At 38.1% G+C, this 21048-nt stretch overlaps 1 protein-coding gene across 3 annotated transcripts; it reads right to left on the bottom strand.

The window, feature by feature from the left end:
- Window positions 1–865: 865 nt before the first annotated feature.
- On the bottom strand, window positions 866–19675 carry LOC142851180 (lipase member K). 3 transcript variants are annotated; one of them, XM_075975074.1, is made up of 10 exons: window positions 19574–19675; window positions 18053–18170; window positions 17099–17102; window positions 16474–16569; window positions 15722–15831; window positions 14528–14664; window positions 8899–9045; window positions 7359–7430; window positions 5258–5329; window positions 866–1105 (listed from the first exon to the last, which is right to left on the bottom strand). In XM_075975074.1, exons 1-10 carry the CDS (start codon window positions 19673–19675, stop codon window positions 866–868), a joined length of 1098 nt encoding a protein of 365 aa, XP_075831189.1. The 3 variants fall into 3 exon arrangements, with proteins under 3 accessions (XP_075831189.1, XP_075831187.1, XP_075831188.1); XM_075975072.1 differs by lacking the exon at window positions 17099–17102 and having other exon boundaries at window positions 16474–16672; window positions 18053–18183; window positions 19572–19675; XM_075975073.1 differs by lacking the exon at window positions 17099–17102 and having other exon boundaries at window positions 16474–16672.
- Window positions 19676–21048: the final 1373 nt, after the last annotated feature.

The following is a 21048-nucleotide window of genomic DNA, read 5'->3' as shown; positions in this document are numbered from 1 at the left end:
ATGAATGTAGGCATGTTATTGCTGGCCCAGTCCTGGGTTGCACAGGCTGCAATCAAGGTTGCTTTTACAATGGGAAGCTTCAGTACAAAGGAATATGCTTCCATACTCAAGCAGAGTTGAAGCAGAATTTATTTTCTTGTGGCTGGAGATTGGTAGAAGGTCCCGATTTTTGCTGGCCATTGGCTGGAGACTACTCTCATATCTGAGAAGCCATTCACTGCTCCTTGCAATGTGGGCTTCCTCATTGTTCTTTTTGTCTCAAGCCAACAGTAGCTCTTGCTTTAGACTGTTTAAACAGAATACCAAGTCTTATAATATAATGAGGTAATGGCATTCCATCACCTTTGTCAAATAGAATAACCTAGCCAGAGGTATGGCACCTAACAACTTTGCAAATTCTCTTGATGCTACTTGCAAATGAATAAATGAGTACTGCAAATAGTTTGATTATTCATGCTGTAGAATGACATTTGCTCTCCTTAAATCAAGAAAGTTGAATCACTAAATCTCCAATGTGAGTGTGATTAAGTTTAAATAATGTTCCAGCAGGGCAGTGGTGGCGCACGCCTTTAATCCCAGCACTCAGGAGGCAGAGGCAGGTGGATCTCTGTGAGTTCGAGGCCAGCCTGGTCTATAAGAGCTAGTTCCAGGACTCCAGGACAGGAACCAAAAGCTACGGAGAAACCCTGTCTCTAAAATAAAAAAAAAATGTTCCAAGCATGGGTCTCTCTCCAAGAACACTGAATTCTTTTCCTCACAAAAAGGAGGGGAGAATACAGGTAGAGAACTATCAAGATGTCACCTTGGGTCAGTCTGTCTCATTATTACTGCAAGACATCCACCTGCTTGTAGAAAGAGAGTGCCTTTAATTTTGTGAATATTCTTCCATCATTCTAATCAGGTCTTGGTAAATTTCCCAGGGTGCATCCTGTCCAAGGTAAAAATCCAAATGATTGTAGTGTGGGATCTCCTTGTAGTAGATAAGGTTGGCGACTTTAGGGAGCAGATCTTTAGTGTCCTGGGCATCTGCTACAACATCCTGGCCTCCGCTCCACATGGCCGTTGGGACCCGCATCTTAGTGATGTTGTACACAGGAGGTGTAAGCTAAACGAAGTGAGGGAGGGAGAGGGAGAACTATATTATGGAACGAAATAAAGCTATTAGATATTAAGCTAACTTTTCAAATCCCATTCTGTTGAGCTTAATGATATATAGACATGGAAATAGTGTGTTAGTCAGTTATCCACTGCTGTGAAAAAAAATAACAACTATTTTTTTTTCGGAAGTTGTAGTACCTGGTTGACTGTCTTGTTTGCTTTTACGCCTGTTTTGAGGCCGTGCATCATGACAGAAGCACACAGCTGAAGAAAGAGCCCACCATCAAAGCCAAGAATCAAAGAAAGCATGTTCATGCAATAATGCGTTAGGAAAACAAAGGGAAGCCGTCACACTCCTGACTTGCACTTTGGGACAGAGAGGAAAGGGTACTTGAGGAAGTGTTTCTTTAAAAAGAAAGGGTTTCTCTTTCCCGTAGAGCTTGATCCAAGAGTTGTCCTTTTTTAATAACTACTGGACAGGATAGATGTCTCTCTCATGTGCAGAAATCTGGCCACAGTGGTTTTTTGACAGTTGTGTTTCAGAAGGCTTTTCAGAAAACATTTATAGCAACATATGGAAACTAATACTTGAAATATGTTTAAAGAGATTTATCGGTACACAGAAATAGTATGGTATAGGGCTAAATACTCAGCAAACTTCCCTTACACATTCCTCTTATGTAGGTCACACCTTCTTTGGTACCTGTAGAACCTCATTGTTTTCCAAAGACCTTTCCTCCAAATACTATTGAATGCCTTCTTTTCCAAATTCTTCGTATTTTTCTGCCAGTTGTCTCAAAGTGAATATCTGATCTGTTGTTCTCCTGTTAGCTCTAAATCTGCACTACAACTCTGCTAGGATTTTCTCTGTTTCGCCATTTATCCTTTTCTGGAAAACAGAGGAGAAGATATTGCTGCTATGGCACAACAAACTAATGCCCCTTTCTTTCTCTCTCAGAAGTCCAGCTTGTCCTTCTTCCTGTGTATGGGAATTATGACTGAGTACTTCCATTTTGTGGGAATCGCTTCATGTTCCCATATCTCTCTGAAGAATCTGAGAAGTGCCTTGGCCCCTGAGTCTACTGTAGCCACCTCCAGTTCCTCCTCTGTGATATCATCCATTCCTGGGGCCTTTCTGCATTTTATTCTCTTGATAGCTTCCTCTACCTTACTCCTGTCAATATTTAATATTTCCTCATCATCTACGGTGTATGAGTGACTGCTGAAGTGGTTTTTTTTTTTGTAGTCTAGGTTGACAGCATTAGGGTCATTGATAGGGTGTCCAAGTATTGTCTCCATCTTTGCCTTACTTCCCATGGTTCTGTTAATAAATGACTAAGTATCCTTGTGGGTCCTTCTGTGTCCAAGAGACCCACCATAGTGACTCAGTAGCATCTCTCCACAAGATGATCTAAAACTAGATCAGAAGATTTCCTGGCACCTTGCTCCTTAGTTATGGATTTTTCTTTGACTTTAAAATGTCAAGAGCTGTGTGAGGTAAAGTCACCATATGAGTACTATTTTGGAAAGAGTCAATGAATGGAAATAGAAGTCTCTGAGCAAAACTGAAAGTGAATTGCAAATACAGAGGAGAGAGAAGATCTGATGGTACTGCAGGAAGCCAGAGTTTTGATTCTTTCTTTTCTTTTTCCTTTCTCTCTCTCTCTCTCTCTCTCTCTCTCTCTCTCTCTCTCTCTCTCTCTCTTTCTTCTTTTTTTCTTTCCTAAAAAAGACTTTGGTTTTGCTACTTGCTAATGAATAATTGACTACTGTAAATAGTTTTTTATTATCCGTGCTGTAGAATGAAATTTGTTCTCCTTAAATTCAAAAGCTGAATCTGTAATATCCAATGTGAGCATAATTAAGGATAAATAATATTCCAAGCATGGATCACTCTCTTTAACTCCACAGAATAGTTGGTCATACAAAAGCTTTCTCTCCCTCACTCCCCCTCTCTCCTTCCCAGGAACATACCCTAAGATCACAGGGGCACACATTAAGAAGGTAGCCATCTTCAAGCCAGAAAAAGAATTTCCTCACTACCATCTAGCTTTGATGGCACCTTTCCCATGGGCATAAAACTTCCAGTACTGAGATAACAGGAACAAAGGTGAAGACACCAAGGACCCTTGAAAGCTTTTTTATTTTTTGCTCAATAGAACTCTGCTTGGGGAAGATCATGGCAAGGTACAAGGGCATCTCAAGTTCTCCAAAAGTGATGCTCAGGCAGAGCTCACTGGTATAGTTAGGTTGAGGGTTCCTTTCAGTTGATGGGCTTGTGCCTGGGAGTTTGATCTTTAAAATATTAGAAGTATATCATCCCTCTCATCTATTAGTCGGGGGGTTGCTGGAATGTGGCAAAGGAAAATTAGTAGTTCTGAGAAAGCAACACAGAAGGTAGAGAAGGAAGTGAGTGTAGATTGGCACTGTGAGGAAGGGGGTTCCAGAAAGTCTGGCACAGTGTCCCAAATGTAAAGTCAAATTACGGAGAGTGGGATCTGGCTTTTCCCGACTGTGGTTTCCTTAAGCAGCAGGGTCCAAAGCAGAAACGCTTAGCTGCAAAGACATAGCACAATAAAAAGCGAAAACAAAACAAAAACAAAAGCAATGCAATGTTTAGACATCAATAGATACAGGTTAGCGTTCAGAAACAGTCAGACCCAAAGTCCCTTGAGCTGGAATCCCTTTACTCCAGTGAAGTGATTACTCGGATAAGAAGGCAGGCATTGAGGAGTATAAATATCAGAGATGAATAATAAAATTCTGCTTTAAGTTGTATCTGCTAACTTTTGCCAGGAATTTTTAGTTTATTTGTAAGTTGACAGTGAGAAATTATATTTGCTCATTTAGAAATTATATTTCCTTAACAATGAAGGATCACTAGTGATTTACATCAGTAATTTTATATCAGTAATTGCACCCATATAATTTATGGTGTCAGAAAATGTAGTTGTGACTAAAGACCTTTTAAATATGAATAGCTCATCATCTTTTTTTTGTTTAGTTTTTTGAGACTATGGATTTTCTGTGAAACAGTCCTGGCTATCCCAGAACTCACTCTGTGGATTAGGCTGGCCTCAAACATAGTTCTTATTTTGTTTGAGTCTCCACCAAAAGTTTCATGCAAAGTATCCATATCTGATCCTCTGACACCCCATATGTATGGTTATCATTCCAGTTTATAAATACAAAGATGAAGTTGATAGCTCTGACCCCATTTTCATCCACAGTGTCTAAATTGATCTTCTTAAGGAAACCACAAACTCTTGGTGGAAGAAGGAAGGCAGTTACCCAAAGAGAAACATGTCAGCTTGACAGTTTGTGTTTGGTGCCTGTCCTTGTACCCAAACCCATACATGTACAACTTTAGCAGTTTGGGAAGACAACCAGTTTTTTCAAAACAATAAAAATAATGGATTTTATCTATTTATGCTATTTATTCCTTGCAATTTTGAAAACATGATGACAATGTTTTATGTTTTATCTCAGTCTGCTATGAGGAAGTCAAATAGTGATTGGGTCTTCCAACGTAGTTAGAAAAAGTAACAGTAGCTAATACCATACACTGTTTTAGTATAGGGTGTTCATTTTCATCCTTGATATCAAGACGTAGCTTAATATTCCGTTACCCATTGGATAGTATTAGTTCTCCCTAAAGATGGCAATTTCAGATTGATGTGTTGCAAATGATCCGTAGATTGGTTTTTTTTTTTTTAAGTAAAAAAGACCATGTTGAGGGACTACTAGAGCAATGCTAGTTTTACTGGGTGAAGTGGAGGGTCATGTTTTCTAATCCTGTTTTTAAAACAGTGATATAAAATATTGAGAGTTCTTCTTTGTTTTTCTGGTGAAGGAATGCGTAGTGAAAGAAAAATAGAGAAATAAATTGCAGAATTCCTTAGGTCATATTCTAGTTATTTGGCAATTTACTTCCTTGAGTCTCTAGGATAATGAGGACAATAAAGTTTCAAGTGAGCGTCTTGAGGATTAGAAGCATTGATGACACACATAAAGCCAGGAAGCATCATGTGCTAGCAGCAGGAAGAGTGCCTATTGTAGCTGATGCAGAGCTGTAAACACTTAAATACTTGAGTGGAAGCTGTTCTCGCTGGCTCCTTGCAGCACACCACTGGCTATGATGAGCATTTGTTTTGCCTACCTGATTGAAATGCATCATGTTCTGGTTAGCGTTGCCCCAGTCAAAAGCTTGGAGTCGACCAGAATTGACAGCCTGAGATGAAATAAAAGTAAAAATCACATTAAAGTGACATAAGTAAAACATGTGCATTTAAAACTAATGAGCAAGAAATACAAAAAGGAGGTTGGTAATATTCCCACTCATTAGAACACTGATCAATAACGGAAATGAACACTGCTTCATAAGACTGATATAACCTTTTTAACCTCCACCCATATCTTTTGAATGAAATCTGCAGATAACAATGCTTTCAAATGTTACATGGTTTTAATTCTTTTATTTTAAAGTTTTTACTTCCATAACATTATATATAGTATTATATATCATATATTATAAACATTATATTATTTATGATTATACAGGTTATATTTAAATATGCATGATATATAATGTTATGATATAGATAGAATGTTATGGAAGTAAAAATATGTGTGTGTGTGATATTAAAATTCCACACAGTTTAAGCAATAAGAGGCAACAGAGCATATTTTTTAGAAACTGGAGTCTGGAGTCTAATCAAATTGTTTTATATCCATACTAGATATGTGTCTTATGCAGCGTAAGGTATTTTTGAGGTGTAAATGATGATGGCATTGGATGGTGACATTAAGCAGGAAGATGTGTACAAAGCATTCAGTCCCTGGTAACGTGCAACAGAGTGCCGTCCACCAGCTTCACTACAAATCAAGTATGTTTTGTTCGAAACCCTTGAGATTAGCTGTACTCTTGATTTCAAAGTTTTAAAAAATATTCTTTTATTTTAGAATATTTGCATGGATTTTATATATTGAGCATGTCTAATTCTGAAGATCCCCAATTTACCCTGCTCCAGATTCTAAAGCTTTTTGAGTGTAAAGTCCTGGATTAGAGAAATCCAAGCAGAACTATAGTTAGAGAATTAGCAGCTCTCTTGCCTTAGCTGTCTGGCTACATTATGAACAAATGTTTTATCCCCATCGTTTCTTCATTTCTGTCAAAAGAAAGAGTTTAACTGTAGCTGCATAAGGCACCAATTGCAACATTTGTAGAAAGTGCCTTCACTGAAAAATTTTCATGCGAATCAGTGAGATGAAAGAAATAATATATAAAGAGCAAGAAGAACACACGGTAAGTGGCTCATGAACTGTAGGCATGAATTTACGTTCCCTCGAGACCAGGACCATTATAGGTTGTACCCTGTCTTCATCAGTAGTGGGTCTCATGCTTAGATCAGTCTTTATTCGTAGTAGCATGAATTCTATCTACCCCAAAGTGAAGCTTCCAACCTTTCCACAAACCTTCAGTGCTTCTGCTACTATCTGTAATGGGTTCTCATTTTCAGCTTTAAAGCAGGTTACAAGGTATTATTATACATCTTAAAATGTAAGTTACTCTCTCTTACTAACTCATTTTATCTCATAAACAGGTAGATAGGGTTATGCTTATTTTGCTCAATTCTTTTAAAAGGATGGAGCTGATATGACTGATCAGTAATACAGGCAAAGTTATAGGAATAACTAATGTGTATTCATGTACATCTTGTCCCAGAAACTTGTACAACTTAATTGAACTTGCTTTCTCTCTGAGCTTACTGGATATTGAGTAATCTTATTAAGCAAAATTATAACTGTGGGCAAACCCACAAACTGTTTGCCTTTCTTAATCCCTTTGTAAAATTCCTTCTGTTCAGAATAAAGCATTCTCTTTGCATGCTGAACAGCCCCTTGGGCTAACTGGAAGATGAACAGGTATTTCTGGAACAGGCTGCATCATTTTACATAAAGTTGGACCAAAGCTAATGATTTCCCAGAAGAGGAAAAACAAACCCTCCCGGAACAGGCTGAGAGAGGAACCTAAGGATGAGAACTCATTGAGAATATGTGGGACGCAGACTCTTAACCCAGGCACTGAACACAAGAAGAACAGATGGCAGCAGAGGTCATCCAAAGGACGAACTATTGCTGGTCCTAGAAGCAGCACTGATTGGCAGGTACCTGCACGCCCTGCACGAAGCTCTCTGGGATCACCCCTCAAGGATTTTGCAGATGCTTGAATATGTCAGTCGGGGAGAGAGAACATGTACCTGGGCCCAGTGCAGCATGTTCTGAACAGATGTTCCTGCTTGACTCTGTGCCAGGTAAACATCCAAGCGACTCTGTAAAGAGATCATTTCTCACCTAGAGGCTACTCGGGACAATGTACAGACATTCAAAAAAACACTTCAACTTTCTCTATATAATAACAATTATCATCTTTAGGGAATGTATTTTATATCTTTGGGGACATTATTAACCAAAGAAACCCATCATGAAGGACATTTTCCTCCCAAGGCTTTGTTCTCTGTCCTGGATAATTAGAGGACATCTGATTGGTTGAATGCAGAAGGTTATGGACCTGCTCTTTATGAATTCACCTCACATTTTCAAAGGGTTAAAAACTTTAGTAACCCTTTACTCTACTTTGTATATTTTAAAAAGGGCATTAATATGAAACTTGGAGGGGCTGGAGAGATGGCTCAGTGGTTAAGAGCAATGACTGGTCTTGCAGAGAGCCTAAATTCAATTCCCAGAACTCATATGGCAGCTCACACTGTTTGTAATGTCAGTTCCAGGGGATCTGAAGCCCTTGTTTGGCTTCTGCAAGCACAGCATGCACATGGTACATATAAAATGAAGATAAATACATTCAAAAATAAATTTAATAAAAAACTTAGCTCAAAAAATATTGGAAATAGATCTACATGTTTCTACTCATTTCTAGGTTTTAAAAAGTGTCAAATCTTCCATGGGGCTTTTAAATGTTTGTAGAATTCAATTTATCATATATATATATATATATACATATACATACATACATATATATATATATACACACACACATAAACACACACATCTATATTCTGGATGAGATTCTTTCACAATTTAAAGTTCATTTTTGAATATAAGAATCATTATTCTACCAATTGAGCATCAAAAATTTTTCAAAATTACTTCTATTTATCATCAGTGTAAGACTACTTTAAAAAAGTAAAAATCCCATGGTTTGAGTTCAGAGCATCTGTATTATTAGTTCCACAAAAACTGCGGTGGGCCTCTGGCTGTGCTGCATTAAAAGTATCTGTTCTTCCAGATGTTATAATACCCCATAATCCAGTCCTTAGCTGTCAGTCAAAACTGGATTTGACCAAAGAGAGCCTCCGTCTTTAAGGGTATCGCTTTATTACGTATTTTCAAATTCTCGAGCCAATTTGCTTAGCTCTGCTTATGAGATGTATTTTTACTTATATGACATTCTTACATCTCCAAGAGAAGACGAGCCAGCACCGTTTCCCAATAACTATGTGAAATGAGAAAAGAGTGTATCTTAAAAAGAAAAGAAAGAAAAAACTAGAAGTTCTGTCTCGAAGGTTTTGTTTTTTGTTTGTTTGTTTTTTGTAAATGATAGTCAACTTTAAACCCTGGTTGGAACCAGGAAGATGCTCATTACATCCCAAAAGACAAAAAGAAGGTCATCAATGTGGTTTTCCAGAAAATCAAGTCACCTCTCACTCCTAATCCACAGTCACCTCTCACTCCTTACGTAACAAAATCATTGGCTTCCTGGAAGTGATTATCTAGACCTACCATGTTTAAGTTTTGGCGATCAAATCCACTTAGAGAAAACATGAAGTTGCTGCACATAGGATGGAATATCTTATGGTTGCATACTTTGGTGGCAATGAATTGTTCAAGCAATGTGTGAGATGAGAACATTTTGTCACCAAACAATACCTGCAAGATGGGTGTAAAGCATCATTAAATGTCATATACATGGATGTCAACAGTGAAGAGTGCTTGTTCATTCATGCAAGGTCAGGGCAAGTGACAATACTTAGCCTGGATGAAACCAGGAGGCTGGAGAAAATTTATCTCTGTACTCCACTAATGCTTTTCATGAGAATCTTTCATTGGGACGTTTTGGGAATGTTTCCTTAGAGAACAGCCTACCCAGGAATTGGCAAAACTTCAAACAAAAAAAGCCTTTCTACATGGTTTTAGCTTCTCTTTTTCATAACCTAAGAAGAATTTAGTTCCTATTTGTCAAAGTATTTGTTCCTGTACAATGGGAAAATTGGAATCTTCTAAGCAGAGCCACCATGGAGGCTCTAGATCACATTTGAAGAATGTCTAATGAAGTTCCAAGAACCCAGCAAAGAGTTCCAGTACAATAACTACTATCCTAACTGGTGACTGAAAGAGGTATTAAACCTTTCCTTTACTGCTTTCCCAGAAACAAAAGCTGTACCCAAAGTAGTGAATCTCTGCCGATGAAACTGCAGGCAAGGCTGCAAGCTGAGTGCCCTTTATAATTCTAGAAATCTATCACATCACAGAACTCATTGGATCCCTGTGTGTATCAGTCAGATATGGCAGTGAATTTCACAGTATTAGGATACGTTACAGAGAAGGTGAAAAGATCATTTAGAAACAAACCACTACTGTTAAAACTGGCACAGATTTCTCCTGAAATCTCCTTTTTACTGACTATTGCAACAAATAACAGCAAAACAGTAATAATAGACATTTATCTGCATGGCATTGATGTATGATAGGTTTTATACTTTGTTAAACTGGAGTCAATAAACTAACTTTCTTCAATTCTAAGTTTGAAAAAATTTTACATTACAGAATTGAAAGGAATTTCTATTTAATAAAACATTTATCCTCTAGTCATAGAAACTTCGATAGGATATTTAAGATACTGTGACCTAATTAATATAACTTTTAGGTCAAAGAGAAAGAAGACAGAGAGAAGGAAGAAGGAAAGAGAAGTAGGAGGGAGGGAGAGGAGAAGAAAGAGGAAGAAGGGAATGAAAGGGAGGAGAAGAATTATTCAATTAAACTGGTTCAAGATACACAGTTCTTTAGTCCAGAAGGCAATAATAGGTTATTGCAAAAATAATCTTATTCATCTATCCTCTTCTTCATTTTGCCACACTTACTATGCAATCCTCATAATTACTCAATTACCAAACTGTAATCCTGTGTAACTGTTCCCATCATAATTTAATAATCGTGGCAACATCTATTCATACTGTGAATTTATGTTTAAAAAGACTATTGACACCTATTCAGTGTTCTATGTGTAAAAACCTAAATTTCCATGTAAATAAGCAATTTAACTAAAAAGAAAATCTAATCTGAATACTGAATGTTTTTATTTTTTGTTTACCAATACCTTTTTAATCTATCTATGGGGAAAATGTACATGACAAGAAACAGCCAGTTAATTCACATAGTCAGCCACGGTAATATGTGAAGGAAGAGGCTGTATTATCACATAGGTCCTCAGTCTCTGCTGTGCAAGTCAGGCTCCCCCAGGACAGGGGGAGATAGAATGGTACTCCTGCATTTTACTTCAACTCCATGGCCAATATTATGTATTTACTTAGGAACAAATAATTGTTCCTTCATTTTGACCTAAAGAAGAGTATAGTATAATACTGCAGGAAGTCTGGCACCTGTGTACAGTTGGACACACTACTGTGCAGATGTAATTCCAGCTTGATCCTGGAGAGGGCATATTTGTCACATGATAATTGGCACACAGGTTCCTCTAAGAATCTTGGCATTATTGTGAGAATTGAGCCATTTTTGTATTTTTGAAAAAATGGCATGTTTAGTGGCTGTGGGCGAAACAGATACAATGCTTGTAATATCATCTCAAGGACTAGTGCAGCTTGACAAGACCTACCCTCTGTGAGCACATGACTGGCTAAGTACAGAGTTGTTTGCATTATTTCTCCAAGGAGTGGTTTACTCAACTGGACATCCTTATGTATGTATCTGTGAATATCCAGACTTGACTTTTTCTGGTTGACATTTAAAACTATGAAACTACATTCGATAATAGTATCCCCATGATCCCTGCACCTGGGAGGCAGAGGAGGGAAGATTGCCACTTTCAGATGCCTGATTTGTACGTGAAGTTTTTAAGCTAGACAGTCCCAAACATGGAACCACTACCATCCAAACAGTACAGAAACTATTACACACGAGCAAAATCATCATCTTTTATTTGCCCAATGAGAATAAGATTGAGGTTCTGGCTCTAGTACCCATTAGGATTATTTGAGAAAGGTTGCTTGGTTTATCTAAGTTTCAAGCTTTTATTTTAAGAAGTGAAGACAACTTTAACCAAGGAGCTGAACAGAGAAGGTAAAAAGAAAAAGATTCAGTGTAACTGCAGATTCAAAATAAAATAGGGAGAAAAGAATACAAAGAAACAAATGCCCAGAGGTAGAATGGGGTGTGGAAGGGAGCAACTAAGTAAACGCCAAGTGCTGTACATTTAAATCTAAGATAAGCTTGATTAATATATTAATGATCAAAAGCATTATTGGTTGAGTTTGTCATTGGCCGAGAATGATGCTTACACATATTTTCTTATTGAATACCCTAGCACGGTACATTCCATCCACTGATGTTGGATTCCCCTCTGTACGCTGTATGCCATTGTTTAATAAAGAAACTGCTTGAGCCTATGACATGGTAGAACAGAGCTAGGCCAGGAAAACTAAACTGAATGCTGAGAGAAGACGGAATCGAGGAGATGCCATGGAGCCACCAGAGAAGAAAGACATGAGCTGCCAGCAAAAACCTTGCATGTAGGCCATGAGCCTTGTGGTAAAATATAAAATAATAAAAATGGGTTAATTTAAAATGTTCTGTTTACATGGGGCTTTTTATGACAATGAGTCATGTCTACTCCTGGCAACACCAATTTACTTCAGAGAAGATAATGGGCACTGAAGAAACTCCATATGATGAAGTACAATTAAGAAAAACTCAGAGACAGATATCGGGTTCAACTTGAAGACCAGAAAAATCAAAGCAACCAGTCACTGGCTCTTACCTTGACCTTAGTCAGAAAATGGTGATCCTGCTTCCAAGAAAGCTCAGAATGAGACTGAGACTGAGAACTGTCTCCTCTCATTTTATAATCCTCTCTAGATCTGAGATTAAGGGTGTGCACCACTACTGCCTGGTTTCTATGGCAAGCTAGTGTGGCTGACTGGAATCATGTCATTGCTACTTGATCTGTAAGACTGGCCAGCACGGCTGTTTTACTTTTCTGATTTTCAGCAAGCTTTATTCATTAAAATACAAATGAAATGCCACTACAATATGGAGTTTTTATTAAATGTGACAAAATTAGACATTTGGGCATGAAACTACTCTTGTCTTGGCTGCTAACAGTATGAACTGGACAACAAGGACAAAAAGGAATAAGAGTGTTGAACTTTGCCAAGAAAAGGCAAGATAGCCCTTCAAAATTCCTGCTTCACAGAAAAGTCTGTCAGATATTCTAGTCTTATAATATGAAGATAGATGCCCCAATATTACAGAGGAACTTTGGGGTTACTGTCCAGGCAGCCAGATTCCTCTGTCAGTTCTATGGTTTTGGAAGTTGTTTTCCGTGCACTTTTTGTTAAGTCAAATAATATCCTTTGGGGTCTTTGATGGAACTGAATGCAGATTAAAAGATAAGGGTTAATTTAATTTATAAGAGTTAGTTAGAAAAAGCTAAACTATAGGTTATGCTTTCTTTTTAAAAAATATTTATTTATTTATTATGTATACAATATTCTGTCTGTGTGTATGCCTGCAGGCCAGAAGAGGGCACCAGACCCCATTACAGAAGGTTGTGAGCCACCATGTAGTTGCTGGGAATTGAACTCAGGACCTTTGGAAGAGCAGGCAATGCTCTTAACCTCTGAGCCATCACTCCAGCCCAGGTTATGCTTTCATAATTAATAGTAAATCTGCAGGTCATGATTTGAGAGCTGGCTGGTAGGACAGAGAAAGATTCACTACAACAATCCTAAGAACAAATACAGACAATGAAAAGTCACTACATGGAACATTTGCCAGAATAGATGATATGTTTAAGTACAACTAAAACCCTCTATGAATTTTTGAAAATTAAAAATCTTGGACTGGAGAGATGGCTCAGTGGTCATGAGCACATACTGCTTTTGCAGAGGACCTGAGTTTAATTCTCAGCACCCATGTCAGAAATTCAAAGATCAGTTATCACTAACTGCAAGCAACTAGATCCCAACATTGATACTCTAGAAGAAATGAGTTAGTTCACTGATGCATAAGCCTAGCCAATACTGAAAAATAAACAGAAACATGAAAAGGTCAATAACAGCTAGCAATAAGGACTTGATAAGGAATAGTCAATAATGACTAACAATAAGGAATTGATAAAGAATAGTCTTGTATCAAAGAAGACCTCATGACCAGTGGCTTCACTGGTGAATTCTACCAAGCATTTATAGAAAGGCTAACATTAAAATTTCCAGGATTATTCAAAAGGAAAAGGAAGGAGATCTTCCAAATTCATTCTATGGAGCCATTATCTTGATATCCAAACCAGAAAAGGAAATAACAAACCAGAAAATTATAGACAAATATTTCCAATGGACAGATGGAAGTATCCTTAATACAGAATGTAGTAAACCAAATACAACACATTGAAAAGATAATATATCACAATCCAATGAAATTCATCAAAAAGATGCAAGGGTGGCACAAAATATACAAATAAAGCTCACAAAAGAATATATCAACAGAATGAAAGACAAAATCAATAACAATAAAAATAAGCAAATATATTAGGGGGCTGGTCATATGTCTCAGCAGGTGACAGTACTTGCTGTTCAAGCCTGGTGACCTAAATTGTATTCCTGGAACACATGTTGTATTAGAAGAAGAGAACCAATTCCACAAAGTTTTCAACAAACCCAACCCATTTGCAGTTCAAGCCATACATGTCCCTTTATAAGTAAATTACAAAAACATGTTATCACTTCAATAGATACAGTCAATTTTTCATAAGTTTGAACATTCTTTCATTATAAAAACTGTGAACAAATTAGTATGAGAGGGATGTATCTCAACCATAGTCAAATATATGCATAATAATCCCACAACTAGCATCATCACAAATGGGGGAAACTGCAAGCTCTCTAGAATCTGAAACAAGACCATGTATCACACTCATCACAATATACAATCCAGGAGTGAAAGTATTAGTACCAGTTCCCGTTGATAAGATACCGCACCAACACCAAACCTGTATGGACCCTTTGATCACTATTTACGTAATTAAGTGTTTTAACAATGCCACCTGTCTTCTTTTGCTATCTGTGGAAACAGAGAGACTTCCAGTTCCTTCTGCTTTAAACCCAAGGAACTCACATACCTTGACGGCTTGCCTGGAAAGGGCAGTTAATTTTTTCATGGGACTTCTGGTGTATTTTACTGTGACCACCGGAGCGAGTGCAAAAAATACCTTAATTTTTTTAGCCAGTTCTGGATTTGTCGAGAACGCTATGAAGGCTGCAAGTAAAGAAGACTTTAGCTCACACAAGCTTCCAATTCTCTCTGTCACAAATCACTCTAAAAATTGCTCTGTTGAACACACTGCAAAGCAAAATTGGGAGTACTATTTACGCAGAGGAATTTCAAATTTCTCAAGGATAGACTGGGATCTTTCTTGTGGCATTCTAGTGCACTTGTATAGAGAGTGTTGAAGAGGAGGCTCAGTCCCATTATGTAGAACATGCATCTTAAACTCCAGAGACCAGGTTAACTCAACCTTGGTGCAATATAAACCAAGTTATCATCTTGGCTTCTAACTGTGAAAGTTACCTCCTTTGTATCAATCTCAATTTCTTCAAGATAGAAATGAGGATAACAGAATCTTCAGAGAATGACCATTACATGTATATATGAAATTACATAGGCACGTGCATATGTGTATATACTTTTATATACATTAAAATACTACATAGAATAAATATAAATCTAATATATATAATATAATAAATAAGTATATATATATAAATCTTAAAGTGCTGCTTTTTATGTCTTATCTTTTGAAAATTCTGAATCTAAGAATCTAGGAAGCCTAGACATTGTGGTCTCAAATGTGCATTTTTCAACAAGGGAGACGAGTGAGAGGCCAGGGTGCTCTATTATTATCCTCTCTAACTTAGCCCATTGCCTCCCTAGCAAACAAACCACACTGATCGTAGCATATAATCAGCTTCATAATTCTATACTTTTGTTTTCCTGTCTTTCTTTAGACTGTGAGAGACTCAAGTGGAAAATGGGCACCATGTTTGTCTTTGTTTCCTCAGAATATAACCTGGGATTTCGTTGTTTGCGGAGAACATGAATTAAGTCCTGTCAACCTTCAAATTTGGTGTCTTGCATTGCTTTCTCTTCAGAAAAATACCTAACTACCTAGAGGAAATAGTTTCTCAAAGTCCCAGAACCAGAGATTACAGAGAAAAACAAACAAACATGGAATCAAATGAACAGCCTGACCCCTTCTACAAACACAAAAGAAAATCCCTCACACATTGTCTGATTGCATCTGCCCCAAACATACCTATAGTGGTACCCTGGGAATGGCCCACATAGAAGAGTTGCTTCTGTCCACTTTTCTCCAGGATTAGATTTATTGTGGCTGGAAGATCATATTTAGCCATCTCATCCAAACTGCCAAAGAAAGGGAATTAGCAAAGATAAGTGGTTATTTGACCTGCAGTCTTTGCAAGTATTCCTTGTAGATTTGGGTACACAGCTTTGGCTGGGCATGAGAGGAGAGTGATGGCAGTGTGTCTGGACAACTTGTCAGGTTCTGTCTTCACATCTTCACTGCAGAGGCCCCACTGTCAGGACACTGCAGTGAAAAGCGTCTGATGCGAAAGCCTCAGAAATAGGAAATGTCTCCTGACTTCCAGAAAAAATGCAGGAATGAGACCATGGAACCAGTGGCCTTAGTGATCTCTGTGGCATTGTTCTTAGCTCCTGAGGAAGTGTAAGCCTTATCCCTGTGACTAACATGTCAGAATCCAGTAATAACTCTCTGCTACCCAGCCACATTTTGACATATACAGACAACCCTTGCCCCCTGCCCGCTGCAAGTCAGCTACATCAGAAAGGAAAAAGGGCTTTAGAAGCAAGCATAGATACAGTATCTAGAGCGTTTCTTTTGAGTTGGAAGAGAGCCTGAATGGGGAGGAAATTCTAATTCCCTTCCTGTAGATTCCATTGGGTGCATTTGGACAGAGAAGGGAAAACCGAGAAGAATTTATGCTTTTTAAGTGAGCAAACACTTTATTCACAGGCTTCTCTTACCTGAAAGCCCAATACTGAGGTGACTTGGGAGACAGTCTCAGGTGTTTTCTGGACCAGGTGTTTCCTCGGCTGTTCCCCAGCCACACGTCATAACCACTATCGGCCAGAAGGAAAGCCAAACTGTTGTTGGGCAAGTTGCAAATCCAGTTACTGGCAGAGGCAACTAAGCCATGCTGCAGATACACGACTGCCTTCGGAGCTGAAAAACAGACAAAACAAGTTCCTTCTCTGACTCCCTCAGGCAGCCGGCCAACCCTGCGTTCTGACTTCTTCACAGGCACGCAAGGTTAAGAGATAAAATTCTGTGTCAGAAAAGCCTAGGGTCCAGCCTTTTAGTGACCTGGGACATGTGACTAAGTCTTACTTTCCTCATTTATAAGGGGAAATCTATGGATAACATATTATGTCACCTAGGTATTTGTTAGAGTCACATTTTTCTGGTTCAAAATCTATGTTGCTATGTATGTATGTGCTTCATTTTATGTATATATTAGGAAACAACAGCAAATGTCTCTCACGGGGGAGGTTTAAGCATTCAGTTAAAAATAAAATGTAAAAGACTTTGAGGCAAAATAAATATTAACTCTACTTTTATTTTCATTCATATTATTTTATTCCTTAAGACGCATCTTATGGGGAGCTGGAGAGTTGGCACAGAGGTTTAGAGCACTGGAAGCTCTTGCGGAGGACCAGGGTTGGATTCCCAGCACCTACACAGCAGATTATAATCATGTGAAATGCTAGGACCAGGGCATCTGGCACCTTCTTCTGGCTTCCACAAGCACCAGGCACACACGTGGTGCATGGACACAAATGCAGGCAAAATGTTCGTGTATTAAAAAAAAATAAAATAAATCTAATCAAAATGAGCATCTTATTAAAACTTTTAGGCTTTCCTGAAATAATTCAAATGATGAAGTTGCCAGGTGTTTTGCAAATGAATGACATATGAGAACTTTCTTATCACTGAAAGGCAGTAAAGAGTTTCTGCCAAATGGGTCAGTATTGCGTCCTGCACACAGCAGAGGGCGGGAAAGGCCCTTCAATGACGCGAGAGAACAGCACCAGTAGGATCAGACTTGCTTGAAATAATGAAATCACATTGGTTTGCTGGGGAATGAGATTATACACTAGTCTCAATTACCCTGCATTATCATGGAAGAGATTTTGTCTCATCCTGGATTTGAATATCATTAAAGCTAGGAAAGGTTTTCAGGTTGCACAGAATTGGAAGGCAAACGGATAGATGTTGGCGACTTATTGCATTTGGGATGTCAGCGAGATGACTGTGGCAAGGATCCCTCTTGGGTTTCTAAACAATAGAGCTAGTACTGGGAAGAGGACACGTTTCCTCTTCTGTGTTTAGGTAGTTGGAGAGAAAACATATGGAGAAAGGGAAAGACCACTTAAAAATGGCAACATGCTTTTAAAAGTTGTATAAACTAGCGGTGGGGATGCCTTTCTTTCCTATGATAGAAAAGATTACAACCTATGTAGAGAGAAAACTATCCTGCTGCTGCCAGGACACCTAGGGGTTTCTATTTCAGGCATTTTGATCTCAAAGCAAAGTAAATCATACCTGTTTTCCTTGAACATCCTTTACCATGAGGAATCCTGTAAGTCCCAAGGATATAACCGTCCTCTGTTACAACATCGTACTTTTCATAAGGATAGCCCCAGTAAGAAATAATCTGACTCTGAAAGGGGGCAGGGGAGGAAAATATATACCTGTAATTTGGTTTGCTTTTTTATGTATACATTACAATACAGTCCTTTAATTATCAATCCACTGTTCACCAATCTATGTGTTAGGCAGCAGCATATAACAGGAAAAATTATAATGGCTTGGGGGATATTTCAGGAAGGGCCTGGATGCAGAGGGGTAGCCCAAGGGTGGAATGACTCGACATTTAGCATCCTCAGAATGGCGTCTGAGAGCTTAGTGTTACTAACACCCGTAGTTCATTCTTAAGAAGTTTTGGCAACAAGAAATATAAAAAGCTGGCTTGCGAGGGAAACCACAGGAGACTGGGATGTACATTGCGTCTAATGATAAGTGAGCTTCTACCAACTTGGCTTCAAAGGGGTATGAATGGAAGTGGTTATAAGATCCAGGAAGGGAAAGAGAAGGACCACATCAAGGGAGATGGCTGACTAAGCTAACTCCGCAAGATGAGTAAGGGCAGTCGAAAACACGAACCCTTCCCCCCCCCCCAAAAAAGACCCAAACACTTGATGTCACTCTTCTCTTTCTTTCTACTCCCCTGCTCGAGATTTCCATTGACTAATTGCATTGAAGAAAAAAATTAAGTTTGGAGGACTTTTAGACCTAGTCTTTAAAGGCCAACATTTTGGGTAGAATGAAAAGTCTAAAGGAACACACAATTAGTTAGAAGGGCCAGCAGAAACTACCCTATCCACCGACATATACGGAGGCAGAAACAAGTGTCACAGGATAGACACTTGTTCTACTTCACCAAGCCCTTTTAGAAGTCTTTGCAATAGAACTGTTCATATTTTAGAATTGAGAAAACTGAAGATCAGGAAAATTAAGTGATTTATTCAAGATCACATGCTAGGAAGAGAAAATGTTTAATTAATGAGACACTAAGTTTAGCTGCAAAGTCTATGTCTTTATCAAAAGAGTATACATTTGCTTTTGTGAGGCACATAGTATATCCTTAAGTTGTGCTATTTTGGGGGGGTTTAAAGGTACACGAACCAAGCTTGGCTTATTGAACCCCAAAGAACACCAATGTAGCTCACAAAACCATGAAATCGGTGTACAGAAAGCCCAAGGAAAAATTCCAGGGTATGTGACAGGGAATCACCAAACGAATCCTGAACCTTCTCTTCAGGAATCAACCACTTAAAACAAAACAAAACAAAACAAAACAGAACAAAAACACTAGGATTGTTGCTCCAATGTGGATCAGATCAGTTCTGGGATTAGCTAGTTTTTGATAAACGCCAAAACAGAAAGTCTGTATTTAGTCATGAAAGAAACTCTTGATAAGCAAATTATACCTGAAACAATGAGTAATTGGTAATTTCATATCTTAGTGTTGTTTTGGTTTTGTTTTCTCAATGAGTGACTTACAATGTTCATATAGGCTTCGGGATTTGTGATGCTCTCTTGCTTATAGCTGTGTATGGATCCGGGAAGAAGCATACACCAGGCTGCTGCTAAAAGCCACCGCATTTTGGAATCTGCCTGGGAAAGGAAATATTAATGCCTTCGTCATCAGGAGGAACCTTGCAAAAGGAAAGTTGATGTGATTCTTTTATAGCACTGATGAGGAGGATAGCAGAAACAAACTTCCAGGCTATGATTTAAAAAGCAATATACTGTGTTATTAAGGATTCATTTCATGAACATCCTTAAATGGTGACCTTAGGTTTAAAAAGGAGAAAGTAGGAAAAAAAGGATGGAAGGAAGGAAAACGCTATAAAAAAAAACCAATCACGGCTTCAGTAGGTAACTGGATAAAAGAAATGATGGATAATTACATGAAAAATATATTGATTAATGTGTTGCTCACAGAACATTGATTATTTCTGGGAATTGTATAAATTGCTTTTTCTTTTTCTTTTTTTATGGACTTTTGTGACATGCATCTCTACCACTGAGTTATAATTCTGGCTCCATAAGATATATTTTTCCCCATTTTTCCTGAATGTAGCAGTAAGCCTGGAGAAAATCAATATGGAGATAAGTGTGTCAACACTCTTTACATATTTAGAAACACTTCAATCTTTAACTCAGTGATTTTATTTACAAAAAAATAGAACTAAAAAGATGAGGCATGCATTAAATATTCTTTATGATGTATGTAATATAGAATAATTTTACAAAATACAAGATTAATAAAATCAATTATGCATGAAGAAGAAACAAATTATTCAGCCAAAAAATATAAAGTTTAAAATTCAATTTAGAATTGGTTGAGGACCTTACTATAAGTTCTGAAACTCTGAAACTTCTAGAAGAAAACGCTTTAAGATAAAGAACTTGATAAAAAAATTTTCAAAAGAAAAAAATTTCAATTGCCAGCAGGAAATGAGATTGCATGAAACTAAAATGCTTCTAAACAGCCAAGGAAATAGAGGAGAGAAACCACCTATAGAATGGGAGGTAATATTTACCAGCTTAACACCCAACAAGGGATTAGCATCCTGAATACATAAAGAACTCAAAAACTAAACACCAACCTCTCCCAAATAGTTCAATAAATGAACTAGTGAACCAATCAGACAGTTCTCCAAAAGAAGCCTTTAAACATGAAAAAGATACTCAATATCCTTAGCCATGAAGTAAACAAAAATCAGAACTATACATACAGATTCCATAGCACCTGAGTCCCGATGGCTGTCACCGAGAAAACACGCGAGGATGCAGGAGGAAAGGAGCACAGTGGGACAGTCTTTACTGTAGCCACTAGTTCTGTGGAGATTCCTTAAAACGCTAACACTAGAACCACCCTAGGGGGACACGAGATGGCTTAGTCCCAAGTTTGACAACCTGAGTTCCAACCCTAGGGCCCTTACAGGAGTGTAGATGAAGGTCGCCTACGG

This window comes from Microtus pennsylvanicus, chromosome 5, assembly GCF_037038515.1.
Source record: "Microtus pennsylvanicus isolate mMicPen1 chromosome 5, mMicPen1.hap1, whole genome shotgun sequence".
NCBI lineage: Eukaryota > Metazoa > Chordata > Mammalia > Rodentia > Cricetidae > Microtus > Microtus pennsylvanicus.
This window is presented reverse-complemented; position numbering and strand designations above follow the sequence as displayed.

What these genes read in the sequence shown, in the direction of transcription:
- LOC142851180 (XM_075975072.1), bottom strand. Translation starts at nt 19,675, where the DNA reads ATGCGGTGGCTTTTAGCAGCAGCCTGGTGTATGCTTCTTCCCGGATCC. An exon ending in TTTCCAGGCAAGCCGTCAAG is followed by an intron (nt 9,046 to 14,527) that starts GTATGTGAGTTC and finishes CCCATCTTGCAG; the next exon opens with GTATTGTTTGGTGACAAAAT. An exon ending in ATCGCCAAAACTTAAACATG is followed by an intron (nt 7,431 to 8,898) that starts GTAGGTCTAGAT and finishes ATCTCTTTACAG; the next exon opens with AGTCGCTTGGATGTTTACCT.